General features: G+C 34.3%; 3 protein-coding genes and 2 long non-coding RNA genes across 8 annotated transcripts; all 5 read left to right on the forward strand.

The window, feature by feature from the left end:
- The first annotated feature begins 499 nt into the window (after positions 1-499).
- On the forward strand, positions 500-2,205 carry LOC110721156. The gene is made up of 2 exons (XR_002511396.1): positions 500-1,405; positions 2,010-2,205. It is a non-coding gene; the product is annotated as an uncharacterized LOC110721156 (long non-coding RNA).
- A 1,279-nt stretch (positions 2,206-3,484) lies between these two features.
- Positions 3,485-3,898, forward strand: LOC110721145. The gene has a single exon (XM_021900277.1). It carries the CDS (start codon positions 3,485-3,487, stop codon positions 3,896-3,898), a length of 414 nt encoding a protein of 137 aa, XP_021755969.1.
- Positions 3,899-9,847: 5,949 nt separating this feature from the next.
- LOC110721169 lies at positions 9,848-12,321 on the forward strand. 2 transcript variants are annotated; one of them, XR_002511403.1, is made up of 2 exons: positions 9,848-10,276; positions 11,617-12,321. It is a non-coding gene; the product is annotated as an uncharacterized LOC110721169 (long non-coding RNA). The 2 variants fall into 2 exon arrangements; XR_002511402.1 differs by having other exon boundaries at positions 9,880-10,110.
- A 4,262-nt stretch (positions 12,322-16,583) lies between these two features.
- On the forward strand, positions 16,584-17,103 carry LOC110721157. The gene is made up of 2 exons (XM_021900287.1): positions 16,584-16,609; positions 16,770-17,103. Exons 1-2 carry the CDS (start codon positions 16,593-16,595, stop codon positions 17,071-17,073), a joined length of 321 nt encoding a protein of 106 aa, XP_021755979.1. The 5' UTR covers positions 16,584-16,592; the 3' UTR covers positions 17,074-17,103.
- Positions 17,104-18,239: 1,136 nt separating this feature from the next.
- LOC110721170 lies at positions 18,240-23,926 on the forward strand. 3 transcript variants are annotated; one of them, XM_021900301.1, is made up of 7 exons: positions 18,240-19,043; positions 20,810-21,051; positions 21,169-21,381; positions 21,464-21,556; positions 21,677-21,781; positions 21,861-22,318; positions 23,699-23,926. In XM_021900301.1, the coding sequence occupies exons 1-3, from the start codon at positions 18,398-18,400 to the stop codon at positions 21,250-21,252; spliced, it is 972 nt and encodes a 323-aa protein (XP_021755993.1). In that variant the 5' UTR covers positions 18,240-18,397; the 3' UTR covers positions 21,253-21,381; positions 21,464-21,556; positions 21,677-21,781; positions 21,861-22,318; positions 23,699-23,926. The 3 variants fall into 3 exon arrangements, with proteins under 3 accessions (XP_021755993.1, XP_021755994.1, XP_021755992.1); XM_021900302.1 differs by having other exon boundaries at positions 21,895-22,318; XM_021900300.1 differs by having other exon boundaries at positions 21,677-22,318.
- The last annotated feature ends 1,651 nt before the right edge of the window (positions 23,927-25,577 follow it).

A 25,577-nucleotide genomic window follows, 5' to 3' on the forward strand; every position in this document is an offset into this window, starting at 1 on the left:
TATTGTCAACCTTAAGGGAACATCAATTATATGCCAAACTCACAAAGTGTGAGTTTTGGCTGGAGGAGGTAGCTTTCCTAGATCATGTGATTTCTAAGGAAGGAGTATCGGTGGACCCAGCAAAGGTAAAGGCTGTAAGTGAATGGCCGACCCCAAGGAGTGTGTCAGATGTTCGGAGTTTTCTTGGGTTAGCAGGTTACTATAGGAGATTTGTTAAGGATTTCTCAAAATTGCAAGGCCTATGATGAGCTTAATGAGTAAAGAATGTAAGTACGAGTGGACTCCGGAGTGTGAGAAGGCTTTTCAGACATTAAAAGAAAAGTTGACTACGGCACCTGTGTTAGCCCTGCCTGATGGAAGTGATGAGCAATATGAGGTGTATAGTGATGCGTCAAAGTTTGGGTTAGGTTGTGTGTTGATGCAAAGTCAAAAGGTGATTGCTTATGCCTCGAGACAGTTGAAGCCTTATGAGGTGAATTATCCGACCCATGAATTGGAGTTGGCCACAATTGTATTTGCATTGAAGATTTGGAGACACTATTTGTACGGTGTGACATGTAGGATTTTCACCGATCACAAGAGTTTGAAGTACATATTCACTCAAAAGGAGTTGAACATGAGACAACGGCGATGGTTGGAGTTGATTAAGGATTACGACTTGGAGATTCAGTATCATGAAGGGAAAACCAATGTTGTAGCTGATGCATTGAGTAGGAAGTCAAGTCATGCAATTAATGCGATGATCCTACCATATCAATTATGTGTGGAGTTCCAAAAGATGAATTTGGAGGTATTGGAACAAGGAGAGGAAAAGAAAATTTTGGCTGCCCTGTTGAGTAAACCGTCGATTTATGATGAGATTCGAGAAAGTCAACTTGGGGACGAGAAGTTCAACAAGATTAAAGAAAAGATCGAGGAAGGAAAATATTCACTAGTAGAAAAATACAATAAGGCACCCCCATAAAGGCACCGGTTCAGGCCAAACCGGTGCCCTGAACCAGCCCAAATTTGGGCGCCATTTTACACAAATATAAAAGGCACCGGTTCAGACCAAACCGGTGCCAAAAACTAAAAGGGCACCGGTTTGAACCGGTGCCAATTGAACCACTCCTTAATAAAAAAAAAACGGTTTAACATTATTATAATAAAAAAAAACCCTCTCATATATAAACCCCCCCAAACCCTAACACTCATTTCGCCGCTTCTCCCTCCTCTTCTCTGATCTCCTTCTCTTTCTCTCTCCTCCTCTTTCGCTCATCACCAGTCTTTCTCATCTCCTCCTCCTTCCCTTTCGCTACCACGTCTACTTCTCCTTCTCCTTCAAGCCAACCACGAAGACCACCACGGAGACCACCACGAACATCACCACGGAGAACACCACGAGCACATGCAACACCACGAACCGGTTTGATTTTGATTTATTTTTTTCGATTTTGATTTTAATACATTTTGTTTTCGATTTTGATTGTAATACATTTTGTTTTCGATTTTGATTTTTTGTTTTTCGATTTCTGTGTTATTTTTTTTTCCGTTTTCAATTTTGATTTTTTTTTTTTCGATTTTTGTTTATTCGATTTTAATATATTTTGTTTTCGATTTTGATATTTTATTTTTCGATTTTTGTAATATTTTTTTTCTTATGTTTGATTTTGAATTTTTTTTCGATTTTTGTTTTTGTTTATTCGATTTTAATATATTTTGTTTTTTTGTTTTTCGATATCTAGGTTTTTTAATTTTATTTTTTATCTGGGTTTTTTCGATTTCAAATTTTTTTCGATTTCAATTTATTTCCATTTCTGGGTATTTTTTTTATTTCTGGGTATTTTTCGATTTAATTTTTTTGCGATTTCAATTTTTTTGCTGGGTTTGAATCTTAATTTTTTTTCTAGGTTTGAATCTTAATTTTTTTTTTCTGGGTCTGAATTTCAATTTTTTCTGGGTTTGAATCTTAATTTTCGTAATTTTAGTTTATAGTGAGTTTATTAATGTCTGTGTTTTAATTGATGCAGGTGAAGAATCAAGGTGTTGCTTTTGGAATTTTGATTTCAATGTTGTAATTTTTTTTTTCTTCGATGTGTAATTTTTTTTTCTTCAATGTTATAATTTTTTTTTTTTCTGGATTTTGATGTTGTAATTTATTTAATTTTTTTGTATTGTAAAATAACAATTTAATCATCAATATATTTCGTATTCAAGCTTGTTATATGTTTCTGATTATATTTCTTATTTAATGATCAATTTTGATCAATATTCATTTCATTTAAGTGGATAAAATATTATGTGTGTATGTGGATAAAGCAAACTAAAAAAAATTAAAAAAAAAATACATGAATTGGCACCGGTTAACCGGTGCCAATTGACTTTAATTCCCAAAAAAAAAGAGAAGTTATGGCACTGGTTAACCGGTGCCTATTTGACCCTATGGCACCGGTGCTAAAAATTGGGTTTTTGGCACCCCCCAGATTGGCACCGGTGCCTTAGGCCGGGTTTGAACCGGTGCCAAATTCGTTTTTTCACGTAGTGATTGGACTTTGCAATAGACGATGATGGAAGCATGAGGTTAAAGGGAGATGGTATGTTCCACATAATCGAGGTGATTTGAAGCAAAGGTTCATGGAGGAAGCTCATAGCTCTCCTTATTCAATGCATCCCGGAGGGGATAAGTTGTATAAGGACATGAAAAAGACATTCTGGTGGCCGAATATGAAAAGGGAAGTGGCGGAATTTGTGGCTAGATGTTTGCTTGTCAAAAGGTCAAGATCGAGCACAAGAGACCCCAAGGAACAGTTCAATCCTTGGAGGTGCCTAGTAGGAAGTGGGATTCGATCTCTATGGATTTTGTAGGAGCTTTTCCAAAGACTCGAGCAGGAAATGATACGATTTGGGTCATAGTGGATCGACTAACAAAGTGTGCAACGTTTATACCCATGAGGAGTACATGGTCGATGGATCAATTAGGAAGAGCGTATGTGAAATTTGTGGTGAAATACCATGGTGTACCGAAGGACATCATCTCGGATAGACACTCAAGGTTCTTATCCAACTTCTGGAAGAGTTTACAAAAGGCTATGGGGACTAAGTTGTTGATGAGCACTGCATTGCACCCAACAACCGATGGTCAAACAGAGAGAATAATACAAACTTTGGAGGATATGCTGAGATCATATGTTATGGAGTACCAAGGTTCGTGGCAAGATCATTTGGACTTAATAGAGTTTTCCTACAACAATAGTTATCATGAAAGCATTGGGATGGCGCCATTCGAGGCTTTATATGGGCGAAAGTGTAGAAGCCCGATATGTTGGAATGACATAAGTGAGACAGTTACACTCGGGCCAGAGATGATCGAAGAGACGGTGAAACAAGTAAAGATGATTCAAGAGAAAATTAAATCCGCACAAGATCGTCAAAAGAGTTATGCAGATTTGAAGAAGAGGGATGAGGAATACGAAGTAGGTGAGAAAGTTTTATGAAAATATCTCCGATGAAGGGAGTGATGAGGTTCGAGAAAAGAGGAAAGTTAAGCCCGAAGTACATTGGACCGTACGAGATCATCCAAAAGGTGGGAAAAGTGGCATACAAGTTGGATTTGCCTAATGAGCTAGAAAGAGTTCACAATGTGTTCCATGTGAGCCAAATTCGGAAATACATACCAGATGTTTCCCGTGTTTTACAGCCTGAAACCATCGGGATGGACGAGAACTTGACTTATGAGGAAAGACCTGTGAAGATTTTGAATAGTAAAGTGAGAAGCACTAGGAACAAGGATGTTAAGATAGTTAAGGTTTTATGGTCAAACCATAAAACCGAGGAAGATACTTGGGAAGCCGAAGCAGATATGAGGAAAAGATATCCAGAGTTGTTTTCTAAGGTCAGTAGTCGAGTTACGGGGGAGTAACTCCTTTTAACGGGGGTAGAATGCGATAGAGTTTCGTGCTTTTTCCCTTTTTGGTTAGTTTTGAGTCAATTTGAGTTGTTATGTGTTGTGCCTGAGTCATAGAGTCATTATAAGTTGTGCATGAGTCAATTTATACTAACTTGGATTATTTAACCAATTTTCACTCAAGTTTCGAGGACGAAACTTCTTTTAAGGGGGGTAGACTGTAATACCCCGTATTTTTTTAAGCCACTCACTTATTATTAACTATGGATTTTTTCGAAATATTTTATTATTATACAAAAATATTTTTTTTACGAAGATAATTTTATAAATTATACTTTATAAAGGTTTTAATTATACGAGTCAAGTTAAAATTTGTCATATCAAAATCAGATTTTCAACCGCTTATACCTTGTACCCGATTCAAACGACAAAGTATCAAATTAATTTTTAATATACTCAAGTCTAATTCATATTTTTAGTGTACTAGTATTACAAAAAACGTACTACACAAAAGCATATGTCAACCTAGCATACTTCTTCAATCTACCTTCTAATCTTTCTCCTTATGATACGTAAGTATCATTTCTTTCATTCACCATAGCACCTTCATGGAAGCTCCTCCTCCACAACTTCACCATTTAAACCTCCCCTCCATTATTAACAGCCTTTTACCACATTCCTTCCTCCAAGTGTCAAAAATAAGGTGAAACACCATTACAGTTACCTCAATCCTCCTCCTACCATATGTGGCCTCATCATAATCATTCACTAAGAATGAATTTCAACCAGAATTTCCAATCCAAATTGCTTATAAATAGTACAAGTTTTATGCTAATTTTATCCAAAATCAGTAAAGAACCTCCAAATTCTTTCCCCACCTATTCGTCCACCCGAGTCGTGCCGTACCACCACCCCCACCCGCCTTGCAGGCTACTGCACACACCACCTCCTCCTTCCTCCCTTGTTATGCCTTCCGTACTCCTACATCAATCAAGAAACCAAGTTGGCCTTTGTTTGTTCCTTGATAAATTAACTAAGATCGAGTAAGACTTTCATTTGGATTTTGAACTATTAGTATTGCAATACTATTGGTTACTACTACTTGTGATATCTAGTTATCTACTACTTCTACTACTACTACTACTACTACTACCAATACTAATACTACTACTACTACTTGTGATATCTAGTTATCTACTACTACTACTACTACTAAATACTAACCACTACAATTAATTATTATCATTATTACCTTGATAGATTATTAAAGATTGATTAGGGGTGGCAAAAACTGACCCGACCCGAAAACCCGACCCGAACCCGACATGAAAATAGCGGGTTTGGGTTGAGATTTTTGACCCGAAAACTTAAATGGGTTGACACGAACCCGACCCGAAATTAAATGGGTTAGGTTAAGGTTGAAAATTTCAACCCGAAAATTTAAAAAAAAAAAAAAAAAAAAAGAAAAAAAAAAAGAAGACTACTACCAACCCAAGCCCAAATCTTTAAGCATAAACCCTAACTCATTTTCACTCTCACAAGCCGTCACCTACATTTTCTCTTTCCTTCTTCTCCTTATCTCTCTTCACTCATTCTCCTCCTTCTATATCCCTCTTCATCCATTCTCTTCTCCTTATCTATTCTCATTCGTTCTCTTCTCCTTCTCTATCTTCCTCTAGAATGCTTCAATTCATCCAGAAAATCCGAATTTGAACTTCTCTTCTCTGATTTTTGTGAATTTTGTTCTTTATATTCGAATAATCCTTAAAATCTCCTATTTCTCTCTCTTCACGCGAGCAAGTCAACAATGTCACGTGAGTAAGCTAGCCACCGTCACTGTCACAGCAAGCCCGACCGACCACCATCACTGTCACCGTCTATTGTTGGGGTTTTTTATACTTTAGATCTAGTTTAAATTTAGGTTAGATTGTAGATCTAGTTTTATTTTTCTCAAATTTCTGATTATAATTTTTTTTGATGAAATTATAATGTAAGTATATACATTTTGTTCCTGATAATCGCCTATTCTTCATCAATCTAGTTATTCTGATTTTTTACATATTTTTTCTGGTTTTTTTTGTTTTTATTTGCGATTTGTTTGTATTGTTTTCTGGGTTTTTTGTTTGAATATTTTTCTGGGTTTTATGATTGATAGATCCAGAAGAATTCAAGGAATGTTGTGTATAATATGTTAAAAAAATTCGAACAGAAAAAAAAAACAAGTCGAATTAGGTCATTTTCGGGTTGACCCGAACCTGAAAATATCAGGTTCGGGTTGGGATTTTCAACCCGAAAACTTAAATGGATCAGGTTCGGGTTGGGGGTCACCTGACTCAAAACTAGGTGACCCGAACACGAACCCGACCCGACCTGATCCGTTTGCCACCCCTAAGATTGATTTATAAAAATAACTATTAAATTATAAACGGGTTAAATTAATCAAATGTTCATGTACAACTATTGAAGTCGGTATTATAGTCCTCGTGTCTATGAGTTGAAAAATATTTGATTAGAACTATTTGTTATAGGAGGAATTTCGGGTTCGAAATTAGGAGTTCCGTACTTGTGTGCAAGGACCAAGGTACGTACACGTGGCTAAATCTTATAAAAAGTGACTTTTATATACAACATGATTTACATGTTAAGTGATTTCGAACCATGTTTAAATGATTGTGAAATATATTTCGGTAAAAAATGTTTTAAGTGTTTGATCTCAAATGTTTAAATATTCCATATGGTTGATTATAAACTTGTAGTAATACTCAAGATGTTTAAAAAAGGAAGTTTTATTGTTTAAATTATCCCGAGTATGGGATATTGGAAAGTTTATTTAACAGGATTTACTCCTTGGATTTTTAACTCCCACTATGCGGAGTAAGTTGAAGACTATGGACTTTGTATGACCTAGTCTTTCCCCTTGATAGCACTATGTAAAGGAGTTACTAGCTTGGGGGGTGTGCACACTTAGATGTGAAAATGATTTATGAAAATATGGATTGATCTACCCTATCCGGAATTATCTTTGAAAAGTTGGTTATTTAAGAAATTGGTTCTTTTGACAAGATTTTATACATGAATTTCTATTCATTAATGGTTTGGATAAATTATGATTTATTAAAGTTAAATCTCTTCGAAAGCATGTTTAATTATTTAAACCGATTTACATATCTAGCATTTGTATGTACTTAGCATTTTGGCTAATACGTATTTGTTTTGTTTTGGCTTGGCCCTACTTATAATTTTGATAAGTAGATAGGTGATGGTGATCGGACAACGTGAATTATATGCTGCATTGGGAATGATGGGTAGTGATCACCTAGTTTAATTTAGTAAACATAGTTTTAGTGGTGTAGCTACTTTGAAAGTGTATCAGACTATTACTATTACTATTATTATTAATGAAAGATAAGTACTGTTTTCCGCTGCAAAACTTTGTTAAGCCTTACGTAATCACGTGGCAGTAATACTCCCATGTTACTCCCTAAAGTTGGATTGTTATTGTTAAATATTAGAGAGTAATTTAGGGGTGTTACATACGTGATTATATAAAAGCGATGTTTCTCCCTTTTATTTTATTTTTTTTATTGTTACCTTTACAGTGATCTTGTGTAATTTTTTTTTTTTTTTTTTTGTTACTTATAAGTTCCAAAGGTTACAAAAAAGGAATTTATAAAGTATTAGAGCAGCGTTGACCTTGTATAATTGTACGTATTTGTTTAAAATAAATTCATGTTTTGAGGAAAAAATTAAAGGCCCACCTATCAAGTCTTTTGAGAATTAGATAATGTGAGAAAGACAACATTAATGCAAATGGTGAAAAAGTAAAGGTAATCAAGTAAATAATTATTTTTCTTAATTTGTTCAATATGTTAGTACATTAATTAGTAACCATATACTTCGTATATGTTAGAGGAAAAATGTAGAATATATAACTTGTTTTTCTAGTAACGGGTGATGCTTATTCATGAAATTAGTTGTAAACAATATGGATTATTTAGCAATGATAAGTTTTTCAATTGAAATAATTATTTAATGTAAGATGTCATACATGAGCAAAATAATGAAATAAACACTGTAAATTTTGTTGGACGATCATCTTCAACTCTTAAAAAGTGTTTACTTGTCAAAGGAACTTTCTATGTTACCGAGTATAAAATTATAATAAATGTATTATTTCTATTCAAATCCTTACTAGCATCACAATATGATGAGTTCATTATAAAAGATAATCGTTGGCTTGTATTTCATTCTATATAAAAGATTTAACTAAAAAGTCTTCATTTGTATATAGTCCTTATGTTGATATACAACATATCTTATATATAGTCCTTATATTATTATTATTATTATTATTATTATTATTATTATTCATCTTTGTTCATTTTATTAGTGTATTAATTAGTAACCGTTTACATGTAATTAGCTAGCCATGTTCAGAGAGCTTCCAATTGTTGAAAACATTGATGAGGGAAAAATATCTAAACTGATTTTTTAGGGGTATAAATGTCCGCACTGTTCTTAATAGTTCTAAAAAAAAAGAGAGATGCAATTAACGGCAAATACGTAAATAAACATGTTAGAGGTTATACTCTATTAATAAGAGTTTAATCATTAAATCACACAAGGGAAAAGTTGAGATGCAATTAACATCATATGAAGAGGGGCTTATAGGTGAACTAAAATTTTGAGGATATAAATGTTATCACACTTCATAAGTGTTTTTATCATACTTTCTAAAAAGTAGAGATAAGATATGAAGTTGAATAAGTGAATTGAGTCAAGTAATAGCCTATTTTGTTCAGCTTAATTTCAGTTCAATTCTAATCAGCCCAGTTCAGTTTTATTTAGTTCATCTCTAATAAGTTCAATTCCTAATTTCCTTCTTTCATAAACAATTCTTTTGATCTCTTTTCAGTTCAAGTTCATTTATGTTCAGCCCTAATCAGTTTAGTTTAGTTTAGTTATTTTTAGTAAATCGGAACAAACCCTAATTAGCAAACCACTTTCACATTAAAAAAAGAAAAATAATCGAACAAGATCACATGTACGTAATAATCATTTCTCAATACTAGATATATAGTATGATCAAATATATACCCACATTATTGGTGCATAATAAAAATTGCAACTTTATGTCTATCAGAAGGACATATATTCCCACATTATTAAATAAATTTTTCCCTTTTCCAATTTGGTTCATTTATTTAGTATCTTAATTTGTAGCCGTGTATATGTTATTGGTTTTAAAAAAGATATAAACCATTTTTTAGTAACAACACTATGAATAATCAAATAAGTTTAAACATAAAAAAAAATCTAAAATTTTCTTTGTTCTCTATCTCTTCAAACCTAGATACCATATTAAAATTTAAGGGCTACCGTTGATTTTTATCGATGGTAAGCCCCAATTTCTTCTTTATTTTAATGTCTTTAGTCAATAAAGATCACCATCAGTATGATGATTATAGTCAGCCCCTCCATGTAGGGTTTAGTCAGTCCCTTCATATAAGGTTTAGTATTGTTTGTTTGTTTGTTTTTAGTGTGTGCAAGGATACAAATTTGGAAGATTTGTCTTGCAAATTTATGGAATTGCAAGTCTGGTATAGGGGTGCAGATTTAGAAGATTCGTCTAGCAAATTTGCAAATCATGATGACCAATCAAGTTTTATCACTTTTGCGACTATACATCAATGGAGCTCCGTTAAAAACGATGCAAAGACATCTAAATTATCCAGGAGCAGTTCAGAAGCGATGCCATTAGTTTAGGGGTGTTTAATTCTTGTATTGAGAATTTAGATCTCTTAACTACTACAAAAAGCGTACTTTTTGGACGCTTTTGGTTCGACGCTGTTGGTGTGGCGTCCCCATATGTATTTTGGTACCGTCTTTTCTCGACGCTTTTTCTAGTCGAAGATTGACTCGAAACTTAAAAGTGTCGGAAAAATCACGTGCTATGCACGTGAGTATGGATGCCCACAATTTTGAAATTTTTAATTAATGAAAAACTTAGCGGGTTGTATTTTCACCCTCACTCGAATCAGGCTCCCAAATCCCCCAAATTCCCAATTAAACTGCCCATCCACTATTCTGCTCGATCTCCTCTAAACCTGGACTCCAACATCAGCGACAAAAAAAAACATCATTCCTCTTTGGTTAATTTTTGGGTTTTGCTTGCTAAACTTCAAGGTATTTGGGGGTTTTTGGATCGTCACTTTCATAAATTTCAGGTATCAACTTACAATTTGCTATACAATATTGTTGCTCGGTATATATCTATCATTTTTGGTACCTAATATCTCACAATTCTCTAAATTTCGTTAAAATTGGGAATTATTCTTTGCAAGTCTTTAATTTTGAGTTGGTGTAGAACAAGAATCGATCTCTTATTGCGAGGTAATTTTTTGCCCTTAATTAGATATTTTAATTTATTTTTATATTGTTTTTTTTTTTCGTGAATTCTGTTTTCAAGTCCAAGGTTTTCATTTTTTTTAAAAGTAGTTTTTTGGTTTTTGTTATGATTTTTATGGCGTTGGTTTTAGTTTGGAATTTTATGGGTTTTTGATATGAATTTTACGGGCTTTGAATTTTCTGGTTTTTGATATGAATTTTATAGGCTTTGAATTTTATGGGGTTTTGATATGAATTTTATGGGTTTTTGATATGAATTTTCTTGTTTTTGAATTTTATGTGTTTTTTATATGAATTTTCTATGGTAATTTGGTGGCTGATGATTGCATTTTGTCTTCACATGCTTTGCTCTTAGAAGCAATACTCATTCCCTTATAAATCATTAGATAACAACCCCAATACTCACGGCCGATGTATTTTGAAGAGTACAGCTTGTAAGAAATTTGGATTTGCATCATATCTTTATTTGGGGTTGTTTTTATTTGCTTCACACAAGAGATCATCAGTGGCAATATTTTCTTTGTCTTAGAGTCTTAGACCGAACATGAGATTATGTGCTTTATGTCTGCCTTTTAAGCTGGCTATGGTGTTCTAGTTCCTTAAAATCCCATTTTATGTCTTTTAAACTTTATTTACTTTTATTATAGTCTTGTATTGAATTTATTGGAACCAATATCTATTTTTTTAATATGCCACAAGAACTTTCTGTAAAACACACACCGGAAATCAGAAAGAAGTTTTACAAACTATAGGTTACATACAAGAAAATCAATAATTACCTGGAAAAGAACAAGTAGTACCACAAGATGATCCCAACAGCCATAGCACTGCTATAGTAAAATATCAAAGACTCACTGAATGTGGAAGCCAGTGTAAGCAATAACGTACCCAGGTTTAGAAACACAATGCGATATGCAGAGAAATCTGAAAAACAAATGTAAAACAAGATCTGATGAATCAAGTCTTATTGTTAAGAATGTATAAGTTTTTTTGTTGGTTAAGATGATATGTATATTGCTGAAGAATTAGGTTGAGTTGATAATGAAGGTTGTGATAATTAGAAGGTGTGAAGATCAATTTAAGTTGAAATACATTTACAGAGTATAATTTAGAGCTTGATAAATGATAATGCATGAAATTTGTGACACTGTTATAAATCGCTCACTACTGCGGTACTGCCTCCCCTGGCCTAGTTCTCTTTCATTGCCCATATTTTAGCTCTTATTTTGGACCAAGAAGTTTGAGTCTTTATATGTGGGGTGGATTATCATGAGGAGCCTGTATGTATGATCTAACATTCTAATCCAGCAATTTCATTTGCCCAGAAACCAATAGTTCCTGCAGAGCTGTACCGAAAAGTGCGTGACTCTCAGCTTGTAGGACTTTCAGGCTACTCAAAAGAGGTACTGCATGTAACCAGGAGCGATCGTAGAAGCTCGACCACCAAGTCTGGTGAGGGAACCTAAAACAACACTGAAAGACGAACCAGGGACAAACCGAGTCCACATCACAGATGTCATCTCGGTCAGAAAGTCTACTTGATACATCTTCAAGTTCGTCGGTCTCTTGGCCTTCTCAGATAATGGTCCTTGGAATGTCCTGGACGAATCCAAGTTGTCGAACCACTCGATCAAGCATGTATGGCTCAATGATGCTACGGTACTGGATGCAGCCAATAAATACAGTGGGTGGCACGTGTCGTGCAGGATCAACTCCGTACGGGAGCTAGTTAACCTCAAGGACCGTCAGCTGATCCAATTTAGCACGAAATGCGAGGGCCTTGAAATTTCAGATTTCCTTGTTGTTGTTGTTGTTGTTTTTTTTTTAAGTTTTTTATGGCGTTTTCTAGGGTTTTAGTTTGGGATTTTTCGACTATGTTTTGATATGACTTTCTTGTTTTGAAGATTGTTGGCTTGATTAGTGTATGTCATATACTTATTTCAATTGTGTAGGCTTGATTAGATTTCCCTAATTGGATGTTTCATGTAAACTATCTTCTAATTTTGTATAACTTTTTATTTGTTGTTTCATGTTTCTTTCTAATTTTCTTCTTTCACCCCTCAACAAGTTTGTAGGCTTGAATTACTTACATTATTTTTAAGTGGATAAACTTCTTGATATTATAAGTTTGATGGATGTCTATTTACTTAGTGAAAGTGATGTCCCTATTATATATTGGTTTAAGGATCCTTGTAACATGATTTTTTATTATTTTTTTTAATGTCATTGTTTTTAATTAGCAATTAATTATATACTTCTTTGTAGACATGGATACTAGTTGGATTGATTTATCAAGAGGTATCCTGGTTATTTTAAAGGTTGCATGAACTTCTTGAAACTTGCTAATGAGACTCTTTTACCAAATACATGGGAAACTAAATGCCCATGTAATAAGTGCAAGTTAAATAAAACGAATTTTGTAGAAGAAGTTAGAGGCCATATTTTATTTTATGGTTTTTATAAAAACTATAAAAATTGGGTATTTCATTGTAAATATGAAGGGAGTAAGACCTATGATCTAAGTGATGATCAAGTAAATGCAGTAGGTCGAGATGATATGGACGGATTACTAAGAGCAGCTTTTAGAGTTAATACACGACAAATCGACAAAACTTAAGATCCATCATTTAATGAACAAAGTATTGAAGATGACAATTCATATGTCATGGATGAGGGGCTTACCATTTATCGCGAGGTAGATGATGAGTATCAATCAACTTTCTCAAATGAAGAACAAGCAAAGTATAAAAATCTCATGGAAGCTTCTAAAAAAGGCCTGTATGAGGGGTGTACTACTTTTTCGAAACTTTCATTTCTATTGCATTTGTTTCACCTAAAGTGTATGTTCCATTGGTCTGCAGAGTCATTTAATAAATTACTTGAACTTCTAATTGACGCATTTCCCATAATTAAGGAGTTTCCATCGTCCTATTATGAAGGCATGAAGATAATAAATGATTAGGGTTAGGATATGAGAAAATCCATGCATGTCTGTAGACACCTAAAAATGTCTCCCCAAAACCAAACCCGACGATGAACAACCTTTCACCGCCAATATTAGTCGGGTTCAGTATTTAATCCCGAGAGTGCTTAAAAAATCGTATTTGATTAAATTCATATTTTTGAACAGTCCATGAATTAGTCTTGATGTTTGGTAAAAACATAGTTTTAATTTCAGCCCAGATTATTATTTAATTTTAGCCCAAACTTTTTTTTATTTATTGTTTTATTATTTATTTTTGGCCTAAACCTTTTATTTATTTTATTTAATATTTTCTTATTTTAGCCCAAATAATAATAAATCAGAAAAAAGGCTCGAAATTATCAATCGACACTTAAAAATGCTGAACGAAATTAGGGTTAAAAATGTATTTAGACGGAAAAGCGGGTTGGGAATTCCCGCGCCACGGCAGGTACCCACCGTGTCACAAGAATCATTCCCGTCTGACGGTGGGATTTCCCGTGACACAGGAATTTCCGTGTCTTTTCCGCGTAAACCCTTAACGCGTTTTCTTCCCCGTTTACTAAAAATTTCCCGCGTCACGCTAAAAATGCATCGTATCACGGGAATGTTTACCGTCTGACGGTGGGATTTCCCGTGTCACGGTACAGTTTGTCGTGTCGCGGGATACTTTTTTAGGGTTTTTATCATTTTAGGGTTTCGTGTGCTCCCTCAGCACATTTTCTCTATAAATACCCCCTCATTTCTGATGTACGGGGCATCAATTAATTCTCTAGATTATTTTTCTCTCTTCTATGCTTTAGCCTAAACACTAGCCTACCCTTTTTATTTCAAAATTCCTTCTTCAAGTACTCCAAGGAGTCCATACTTTACTCGTGGTTCTTTCCTTAAGCCAAGGCGTGAAAGGTAGAACTGTTTGAGAGTTTGACCCCAAATCAACTCTACTTTATTTAATTTGATTTGATTGTTGTTTTATTATTATTTCCTTGAAGTTACTAACTCGTTTATTATTTTGTAGTTGCAAACAAACAGAATCAAAGTAAGAATTATGTTCCTTTTATTTCTATTATTTTTCTAATGATTTTATATTGTTGGAATTATGGCTAAATTGCTTCCAATATTAATGTTTATTCTATTGTTATTATGATCACCATATTGCATGTTTAAATGGAATATGTAATTGAAAATCACGCGTAATAAGATAATTTGGACAACCGGTTTAGGATCCTTTTTAATCTTGTTATTAAATCAAGTGGTCACAATATTTTAGAATAATGTGTTGCATTAATATTCAACCAATTTAGCCTAATAATAGTTGGAGCAAATTGAATATTTTGTTTGTATGCCTTTGAGATCGCAGGAATCACTTTTCACTATAAGAATCGAGTAGAGGCCAATACGGGCGAATGTGACTCCAAGAATCACTTCGTACCATCATCCCCGATCCTCCTTTCGTGGTTCCGAACCATATGGAGTTAGTAATCTCATGGATTATGAATGGGGTGTAACCTTCACGGGTCAATCGTTGTTGCCTATCGTTGTCCCTTTATCGTGGTTGCCTTTTATGATCCGTGAACGGTTTACAAGTTCCTTAAAAACTTGTTGGCGGCTCCCTACTTTCCTTGTCCCTAATCGTATATGTCAATTCCCACTTCCTATGAGTGCCAAGCATATTCACACATGCTTTTACGTAGGCGCACTTCGAGCGACGCCTACAATGTCCAAATGATTGCATGTTATATTGTGGCGAATTTGAAAATAAAAGTGAGTGTCATATATGCCAGACATCAAGGTGGAAAAATGTGAAAGGAAAGCAGGGTGATGTAAATGAAAAAGGAAAAGAAGCATGTAAGAAAGGCGAGGCAGCTAAAGTAATGCGGTACTTTCCCTTATCCCTAGATTAAATAGGCTTTACATGTCATCTAAAACTGCAGAGGACATGATATGACACTTTAATCGTAAGGATGATAAGATTCTACGACACCCTGCTGATGACGAGGCCTGGAAAAAATTTGATGAAAAATATACAGAGTTTGCCGCTGATCCTCGCAGTGTTAGATTAGGCCTAGCAAGTGATGGTTTTAATCCATATCATCTTATGAACACAAATTATAGTACATGGCCGGTGGTCCTCATTCCTTATAATTTACCACCATGGCTTTGCATGAAACCATCATCCTTTATTCTTTCTATAATTATTCTTGGTAAATTTGGTCCCGGTATGGATATTGATGTGTACTTGCAACCACTAATCCATGAATTGAAATTATTGTGGGAAGGTGTTGAGCTTTTGATTCTTATAGTGGAAGCAACTTCAAACTGCGAGCAGCCCTACACTTTACTATTAATGACTTTCCGGCTTATGCTATGCTGTCAGGTTGGAGTACGAAAGGCTACAAAGCTTGTCCTTCTTGCACTCATTCTACTTATTCAGATAGATTTGGTGGCAAAATTATCTACCCTGGGTATCAAAAATGGTTGCCTATTGAACACCCATATCGTTCACAAGCTAATTTGTTTGATGGGAAAGAAGAATATGGTATTGCTCCGATTAGTACCAGCAGGACCGAAGTTTTGAAGCAACAAGAAGGGGTAAAGTATGTATATGGGAAGACAAAAAAAGTTCCTAAAAAAAGAGGGAAAAAAGATGCCAATAAACTTGATAATGATTGCGATCCCGATGGTGATGATGTTCTTTGGAAAAAGAAAAGTACATTTTTTGAATTAGAGTATTGGGAGCATAATCCTCTTAGACAAAATTTAGATGTTATGCACATTGAAAAGAATGTGTCCGATATATTATTAGGAACTCTTTTAGATATGGATAATAGTAGGGATGATGAGAGTGGCAGAGAAGCCCTAAAGAATTTGAATATAAAACCTCATCTATGGATCAACCCTCAAGGTTACATCCCGTCGGATGCATACACCATGTCTAACGAGGAGAAAGAACGATTTTTGAAAGTCTTAAAAAAGATGAAAGTTCCTGATGGATATGGATCTAATTTGCAAAGATGTGTGAATCTAAATCAACGGAAACTTATTAATATGAAAAGTCACGACCATCATATTCTCATGCAAGATATCCCCCCGGTTGCTTTAAGGGCGTCGAATGCCACAAGAGTTATTGACTTGCTTGAGGAGTTGTCTGACTTTTTTAAAAAGATATGTTCAACTTCTATAGATACAAGAGAATTAGATACCATTCAATCAAAGCTCGTGTTGACTCTTTGCAAGTTTGAAAAAGAATTTTTAGCAACATTTTTTACAATCATGGTTAATCTACTAATTCTTTTAGTGGAAGAGGTCAGACTAGGCAGACCGGTTCATTATAGATGGATGTATCCTGTTGAAAGGTGCTTATTATTATTATTACTACTACTACTACTATTATTATTATTATTATTATTATTATTATTATTATTACTATTATTATTATTTGTATTATTTAATTTTTATATAATAATTTTTCCTATTCTTTCACATTCACATACAAAATCGTTACTGTAATTCAAGGTACTTGGCCTTTTTGAAATCTCATGTAAGCAATAAAGCGCAACCGGAAGGATCTATAGCGGAAGGTTACCTTTTGTGGGAGACAATTGCATTTTGTTCGAGATATTTAGAAAGTGTTGAGACTATGTCCAATAGATCTAGAAGGAATGAGGACGGGGTATCAAACATTAACAACTATTTGTATAACTCTGGTGGTCGTGTTGTTGGAAAGAAAGAAAATGTCCGTTTGGATGATAGAAGTTTAAAGCAAGCTCATCGGTATGTTTTACTTCATTCTGATGAACTAACCCCGGTGCTCAAGTAAGTAGCATTATGTGTTTGGTTAAAGCGTCCAATATATACTTGTTACTAACATAAAATTTACAATCTCGATAGTGAGTTCCTAAAACTAAAGAGGTAAGAGAATGATGTTGGAGGAAGTCAAGCTGATGAATCTATTGAAAATCAGTGGATAATTGATGAATTTGCAGATTGGTTGCAAATCCAGGTCATATGCTTTTACATTTAGGGTCTTTTTATTTTCATATTATACAACTTTCTAATTCTAACTTTATTATTCTCAAATTATAGGTCCATAATTTAGATGATAGCACGATAGATGGAAAGTTAAGAAAAGCCTTAGCCGGTGGCTTGAGTAACCGCGGGAAAAGGATGAAAAGTGTTATTATCAATGGTTACAAATTTGATATTGTGGATCGTGAGCGATTTCAAGTAACTCAGAATTCAGGAATCATGGTGGAAGCAGAGGGTTACGAATATTATGGAAAACTCAAAGAAATTTTGGAATTAGATTATTATGGTTCTTATAAGGTTGTATTGTTTCGTTGTGATTGGGTCGATATCCGTAGGGGTATCAAAACAAATCCGAATGGAAGTGTTCGTATCAATTTCTCAAAGTTGATGCACACTGGTCGATTTTTGCGTGATGATCCATTTGTTTTCTCATCTCAAGCAAAAGTACAAGTTTTTTATATTGAGGATGAGATACAAAAAGGGTGGTGTCATGTTGTGAAAACTAAGCCTAGGTATGTTTACCTAATTTTCATGGGCTACAGTGTTGGGTTATTTTGTAGATGTGTTTACCTAATTTTCTTCTGCTTCTTGTTTTTCTTTTTCTTTTTCTTTTTCTTTCAATATTTTACCAAATTCAAGGGTATCAAAATTCTTTTGCTTCTTGTTTTTCTTTTTCTTTTGTTAATCTTTCTTGATGTGATTACCTGTCTTCATGCATTTTATTTATACTTTCTGGTGCTTTATATTAAACATATGGATTATGGTGTGTACTAGAAGCCTAGAAGTGCTAGAAAACTTGATTGCAGTGACTACTTGGAACTTTTGGCTGAAGATGATTGCTTCTTTTGTGCTTTATGGATTGTTTTAAACCTGAATTACCAACTCCGTTTCAAGTTTTCAGAACAGCTGTCTCTAATGCCCTAAATTTACAACCAGCATACATTATGCATAGTTTTGTGTGAATCTGCTGTTTTCTAACTTGGCATGCAATTTCTTTGGTTAACTGATGTGTGTGTATTCACAGATGTATAGTTTAGATGTACATATATTGTCTTGTGTTTATATCAGTTTTGACAGACTAATGTAGCTTATCTTATGGTTTTATCAGGTAAAAGATGACTTATCGAAGCAAGAGAGCAAGGGAAATACTTGCTGCCACAGCTAAGTCGCATGATCCACTGTTAGCACAGTCACCAATTACAAATATTGCACGTGAGTCATCTGCTACTGAAGTTGTTTCACAACCCACCAATAAACAAGCTATTAAGTCACCACAGACTGAGGTACTTAAAGATGACAAATGGGGACCTTTTTCTCCACCCATTACCACTATAAAATCTGACCAACAACCACCTAATAGTTTAGGATCCATTTGGAAAAACCCTCCTGGTTCAACATCGAGTTCAGTCAAAGAAGCAACTACATCAGGTTATCAGAAAAAATATCCAGCAAAAGTTTCATCAAAAGTCTCACCTAATATCCCCCCTAACATTCCACAATCAATTAGACCAGACTCATCATCGAACTCCCTTTCTACCTCTCATAAACCTCTCGAGCATGTTGTGAGACGAGGAATTCAGAACCTTGAGATTGGTGCTGTTAAAACTTCAGCAACAGCTCCACAAAATAATCAAGAACGACAAAACAGTGGAAAAGAATCAGAAAAGATCCCGAAACAATCTAAGTCTTTACGACCAAAAGCACTTCCAAATTGGCCTGCAGACATAGATTTTGACGACAAGGAGGAGGTTCTAACCATAGGTAAATATTTTATTAAAGTTGTCTGCTGCTGCTTGTTGTTGTTGTGGTGTGTTTCTGCCCTGTTGCTGCTGCTTGTTATTGTGGGGGTGTTTGTGAATAGCTTTGGTAGAGTAGATGAGTACATACAAATACACATTAGCTTTGCAAGTGCATAACAGTTACATAATTACAAATACACATTGACTGATTTCTGGTATAATTTTCTATTAAAGTTTGCTGCTACTTGTTGTTGTTGGGGGGAGGTTAACAAAGGTTTTATGAAACAATTCAAAGCATCTAGGCATATTCCATGGTATATACAAAAGCCCCAGATCCTCAATAAGGAAGAGATCTTACTGTTTAGTCAATGAAATATTGTAAATTAGAATACAAAAGAACGGGTAGATACAATGTAGCTCAAATGTGTTTCATTCATGCCAGATTCTCAACAGAAGAAAACAAAATGCAATTGTAGAGATGTATTCAGCACTCTTAGAGTCTTAGCAAACAACAAATGGCATGTACTCCCCCCATCATAAACAAATAAACTTCACATTACTTTCTTTCCTTTTAAGTAAAAGCAAATGGTATATATTAAAAAAAAAAGCCCAGCAGAGAGCGTTATATCAATCCAGGATAGTTGTCAAAGCTAAAACATGAACAATGAAATCATGATGTAATGAAATATGATAATTCAATTATTGTTTATACAACAATTTCAATGACTTTCCAACTATCTTGAACATCTGTTTATCAAAATACCAATGTAAATGTATTAAGCTTACTTGAAAGCACAAAGCAAATGGATAATTTATGTCACCAATAGCTAGGCACTATAAATAAAAAGGGTTATAGTCCTGTGGAGACTGTTGTAAAGGCAAGGGTATGGTGTAGAATCTGTAGATTTTTTTAAAAACCACAGTAACATGTATGCAATTGTGTTATGTAAATGAGAGTAAGAGCAGTCAGAAATATGTTAAACTTATGCACTTATTGGATTTTGGCTTGACTGTCTTCATAACTTATGTTGAACTTATGCTTGCAATAAGTGTTTACCTTTAAACGGCTAGTGCTAATTTCATGCTGTCTTTTGTTGGTCCGGAGGATTGGGGAGGTTTTTTTCTGAATCAATATATCTAGCATAACCAGTTGGAACCGAACACATTATGCTAGTTCAAGAAAAAAAAAGTCCTACCAAAATGATAACAATAACATAGGTTTTGTTTGAATATAAATTTCAAGTAACAGATCAGAGGTAGTTGTATTTTGAGAGAGACAAAAAATGCATCAATGCATACATTGCTTCATTGATTCATAACATAAGGAATAAAAGCAGAAATTATGCAAATAAAAGGCTTACATAATTGATATTTAAACAATGGCAGGAGCTCAGTTTACCATACATGCTAATTGAGAATCATCATCCTTGTATTCTTTTCTATGTATTACATTCTAAAATACTCATTATTCCTTGACAAACAACACTAATAACACATGCTTATTTACGGTATAAAAATCAGGTAAATGCTACATAGATCCTGTACTACTTCTGTTAAAAATTTCAGCCAAATTCCATCTGGTAGAATTAGAGCAGTATGAAATTTTAAGATGTTTGGAAGGGTTGCCTTACAAATTACTAGCTCTGAAATTTCCAGAATGTTCAATAGTCTTTTTCTATTTGGTTTGAGGTATAACTGATAATATTACTTGTTGCTTGCCACTTAATTTGCTTGCTAATCCACTTAAACTGATTATTTCTTTTAACTTAATTTTGTTATTTTATTTAGATGCCAAGGGTAATACTACATTAGTAAGTGGTATTATTCTGCCAATTGACGTATGGAGTAATAACGGCGTCCAGTACTATGTCGAATTCAATGATTTATGCCAGCCAATTAGGAAGGGTGGACATATTTTGGTTAAATTCATTAGTATGATTGCGAAGATGGAGTCACATTGTCCAGTTGGGGAAAAAGATTGGCATGCAATCGACAAGCATTTTAAAGGGAAAATAATTAAAGACATAAGAGTAAGTATATTCATCCCTAAGACATCCCCTGGCATTGCCTAAACACACATACTTAGCCGATCTCTTACTTCTAATTGATTACTTATTTATATTTTTAACTAATTATTTTTACTTAAGGACCGTTTTGTGATTCCTCCTGGTGCGGAATATGACAACCAAGCTTTGAAGCGTGCCAATAAATGTTGGAGGCAGTTCAAATAATCTCTGAAACTGATTTATTACAAGCCATTGGAGAAGAAATTGGATGATATTTGTAATAATGTGCCACATGGAATTACTAGTAGTAACTTGGTTAAGTTGGTAAAATATTGGGATTCGCATTACGGGAAAGTAAGGACAATATTTACCTTATTGTTTACTCTATTAAGCTGTAATTAATCTCTAACTAAAAAATCTGAAAATGTGATTGCAGACTATGTCAGCATGCAGTAAAAAGGCACGAGCTTCTCAAAATCAGATTCATACATCTGGCTCTAAAAGTTTTGCAAACCAACAAGCTGATTATGTATGGAATATATATGTCATTTTATATTTACTTAGGATGTTAGTAAGAGCAAAGCTAGGTTATATGCGTTATATACTATTGTACACATATTTAATGCTTGTTTTGCCTTATTATTTATAGGGATATGAACATGGACAAAAAATGAGCTTGTTAGCGCTGTGGATTAAAACCCATACGGGTAAAGACGAAAGATTTCTTTCTGACATAGTCACTGAAGATTTTGTGGTATGGTTTTGTGACATATTTCTGGTATCATTTTGTGTAGATTTTGCGGTGTGATTTTGTGTTATTTGTGGTCTTACAGTACTCCTAAATGTTGGTATATGATGATGATAAAGCTAAGGTTGAAGAGCTGAGGATGATGCATCCTAAGATGTCTGAACAAGAGCTCGAAGATGAAGCATTTCAGCAAACTATGTATGGTAATGAGATTCCCGATCGTCCTGTGGGTTACGAATTAGGGGTTAAAAAGGGGGACATTTTCGGAGTACGTGGTGTGTTAAGGAAGGAAGGGTATGGAAAAGTTCAAAAGAGGAATATTGTGATGGATAGTGTTAAAGAAGAAGTGAATGCTTTGCATAAAAAAATGATACACTATCCCAAGAAAATGAAAAGCTGAAAGACCGGGTCGGACACAACAATCTTCTTCTTAAAGCGCTTGTTGGAAAATTTTCTCAGATTGTAGGTGCAGTTCGTCAAGGGAATGCATCTCCGAATCTTTTAAACAAAGCATCTGAGTTCTTAGAAAAGGCAAAGCATCAGGTAATCTCACATTTGCTTGCTTTGCTCTATGGTTGAAAACATTATTGTGGACCTGAATTCAGAGCTGAATTTAAGAACTGAATTAGAGCTGAATTTAAGAACTGAATTCAGATCTAAATTTCAGAACTGAATTCAGAGCTAAATTTCAGATCTGAAGTTCAGAACTGAATTTCAGATCTGAAAATCAGATTTGATACATTTATACTTAAGTTGTTGCTTAGCAGACTAATCTGATTTCAATGTGTGTTTGGTCTTTCATGCAATCAAGTTCACTCTTGAGTTCTTGTATGCTTAAAGCTTATTTACAATTGGTGAATGAAATGGCTATTTTAAGTTGTTAATAATCTTATAGGATTATTATGCTTCAAATGCATCTGAATGCACACAAATTATATTTGATATGTTAGTATCAGCCATTATGGTATTAATTCAATTCATGTTTTTAATCAAATTGGTAGAATTTTGGTTCTATCTGATGGGTTTTTGTATCCAATTGATCTACAATTGTTACAGCCTGTGAAAAAGTTAGGGATTCTGAAGGGTGTTAATGTTGTTGCTAGAAGGGTTTGTAGTACTAAATCTGGAAATTCTAATTGGATTAATGAACAGGGAGTTAGTAGTAGTGTAGGTGGGAGGCTTATGAAAAAGTTAGGTGGCGGGGTTAGATCGAATGGGGCGAGGGTTAAGGTATTCAGTTCTATGGGAGTGGATAATGATGGTGCCTACCTTTTTGTGGTGCCAATGGAGAAGAAAGTGGTGTTCATTAAGCTGAATTCAGGCAGTAGTAAGCATGATCGAGAGGTCGGATGGGAAACATGGGTTGTTCGTGTTTTGAAGGAAATGTCGTGTATTGATGGTGTGAAGAGTATGGCTTGGCTTAATGATTGATTTTAGGGACTGATAATGCTTATAGTTTGATGTCCTGTATTACAGGGAATGTTGATTTGATATTTTCACAGGCTATAACAATTGCAGATCCATGCAGATTAATTGCTGAGTTGGTGGTACACTGGTATTTGGCAATTCTGGTATTTGATTACAGATCAACTAGATACAAAAACCCATCTGGTAATTCTGGTTTTTACAATTCATGTTGTTCTACCTAACACGGCCACTATTCCTTGTCTCAAATTGTTGTCAAAAGATAAGAAGGTGCTTCTACTAATTGATAATGCGGGCATTGTAGTGGATAATCATGGATAGCCCGTTGGTGGTACCCTGGTATTTGGTTGTGCTCCTCATTCGATTGCTGATTTATCTTCGTATGTGGTGGTTGCTAGTAATGGAAAGATGGAATTATAAGCTTGTGTGTGTATGTGTGTGTGAATAAGCTTATATTGTGTAATGTACTAATTTATATTTTGTATTTTTTTTTTTAAGATTGGAAAAGACAATGTAGGTGCAACAAGAGAATAGGCCGGAACACTTGAGCATCAAAACAAGCGACTACATCGTCTATAACGCCATCATCTATCTATTTTGGTTTTTAGTCTTAGTTATATTAGCGATGTATTTATTTAGGGACAAGCTACTATAATATGCGACCTCTTTTTAAAAAAAAATTAATTGTGTTGATGTTTTCGTTTATAAATTTGGTAATTTAATTAACTATGTACTCTTATTATTGTTGAATAATTATTGTTTTTTTTTGTTTTTTTTTTGTAATCTGATCTAGTTATATAGAATATTTGTTTACTCTAATTTTAATGTTATTAATTTAATTTATGATAAATTTAAATAACTATAATGTATGTATGATGGTAATAATTTAATAAAAGGAAAAAAAAAGCTTAAAAAAATTTCTAGACGCTTTTTAATGTCTACATATTTTGCATATTTTCACATTTCAAAAGTTTCCCTCCATACCATAGGCTGACACAAATAAACGCAAGACAACAAAAAGCGTCGCTAAATTTGAGTATGTGGACATGTAAAAGCGTCGCTAAAAACTACACAAAGTTGGGAAAATGCGCGAAATTAGTATTTTATGACACTTCGTATATTAGTTTAGACACAAAAAAGCGTCGAAATTCTCGATGCTTTTCTATGTCCCTCAAAATTCTCGACTCACGGATTCTCGACGCTTTTTAGCAGCGTCGAGAAATTTTTTTTCGACGCTTTTTATCGTCGAAAAAAGACCTAAAAAGCGTCTAAAAACACGCTTTTTGTAGTAGTAAAGGGATAATAGTAAGTGTCGAATGACTATTATTATTTAATGAAATCACCACCTCCTTATTCCATTCAAAAAAAAAAAAAGTTTAAAGATAAGCTATGCTATAAAATTAGGAACTTAGGTAAGAAATACAATTACTTTCAATTAACGTAACCATGTATGTGTTGTAGTTTTGAGTAAATATATAAACCATATTTCTAGTAACATGATTACGAATAGAAAAAATTAACAAAAATAATCCAAACTATTGACCTCCTTCTCATTTTAATCCCAACTATGATTTAAATCAAAATAATCCAAATTATGAGGGGTCCCTTCTCAAATTAGTTTCAGACTTTTGTTAACCTATTAATCAGGTTAAATGAGCAACATGTCAACATATTATTGATTAGATTATTTACATTATTATTTTCTTTATAAATAAAAAATAAAAAAAATAAAAAAAAAAACATTTGCTTTCAACCCCAAACTCCCACCACCATCCTCACCTACCCAGCAAACTCCATCCATTAAAACAACCAAAAGTATCTTTCCAGCCAAGCCCACCCACCGAAACCACCCTTTTCTGCCACCCCAGCCATCAACCACCATCACCACCAACAACAATGAGTCAATGACCTTATGACCATCAACCTTTTTCGGCCCTGTAAAAACCACACCGACCAATCACCGCGGAACGGGGTGCGAATGGGATGTATGTGGGGTCAGGTGGTGGAGGAAATGTGTAGTAACGAAACATGTCCAATTAATTAGTGGATTGAGCCGATTGAAGGTGGATTATTTTTCTTCTGTGGTGAATATTTCTAAAATTAAAAAAAAATGTCAAATCCGAACAAATTAATTAGATAATATTAGTGGGGGTGCCACAATTGGGAGGGGAGAGGAGGTGGGTTGATGACCGGTGGTGGTGTGGCCGTGAAGACGGAGGTGGTTCCGTGGTGGCGGTGTGGCAGTGAGGAGGTGGTGGGTCTATGGTGGTTTGAAGGAAGAGAGATATAGTGGATAATGGTGGTTGTGGCTATGGAAGTGGCGCTATATGTGAATAATGGGTGATTATAAATAAATAAATTAATTAAATTATTTCTC

The sequence above is a fragment of the Chenopodium quinoa genome, unplaced genomic scaffold (genome assembly GCF_001683475.1).
Source record: "Chenopodium quinoa cultivar QQ74 unplaced genomic scaffold, ASM168347v1, whole genome shotgun sequence".
Taxonomy (NCBI): Eukaryota; Viridiplantae; Streptophyta; class Magnoliopsida; order Caryophyllales; family Amaranthaceae; genus Chenopodium; species Chenopodium quinoa.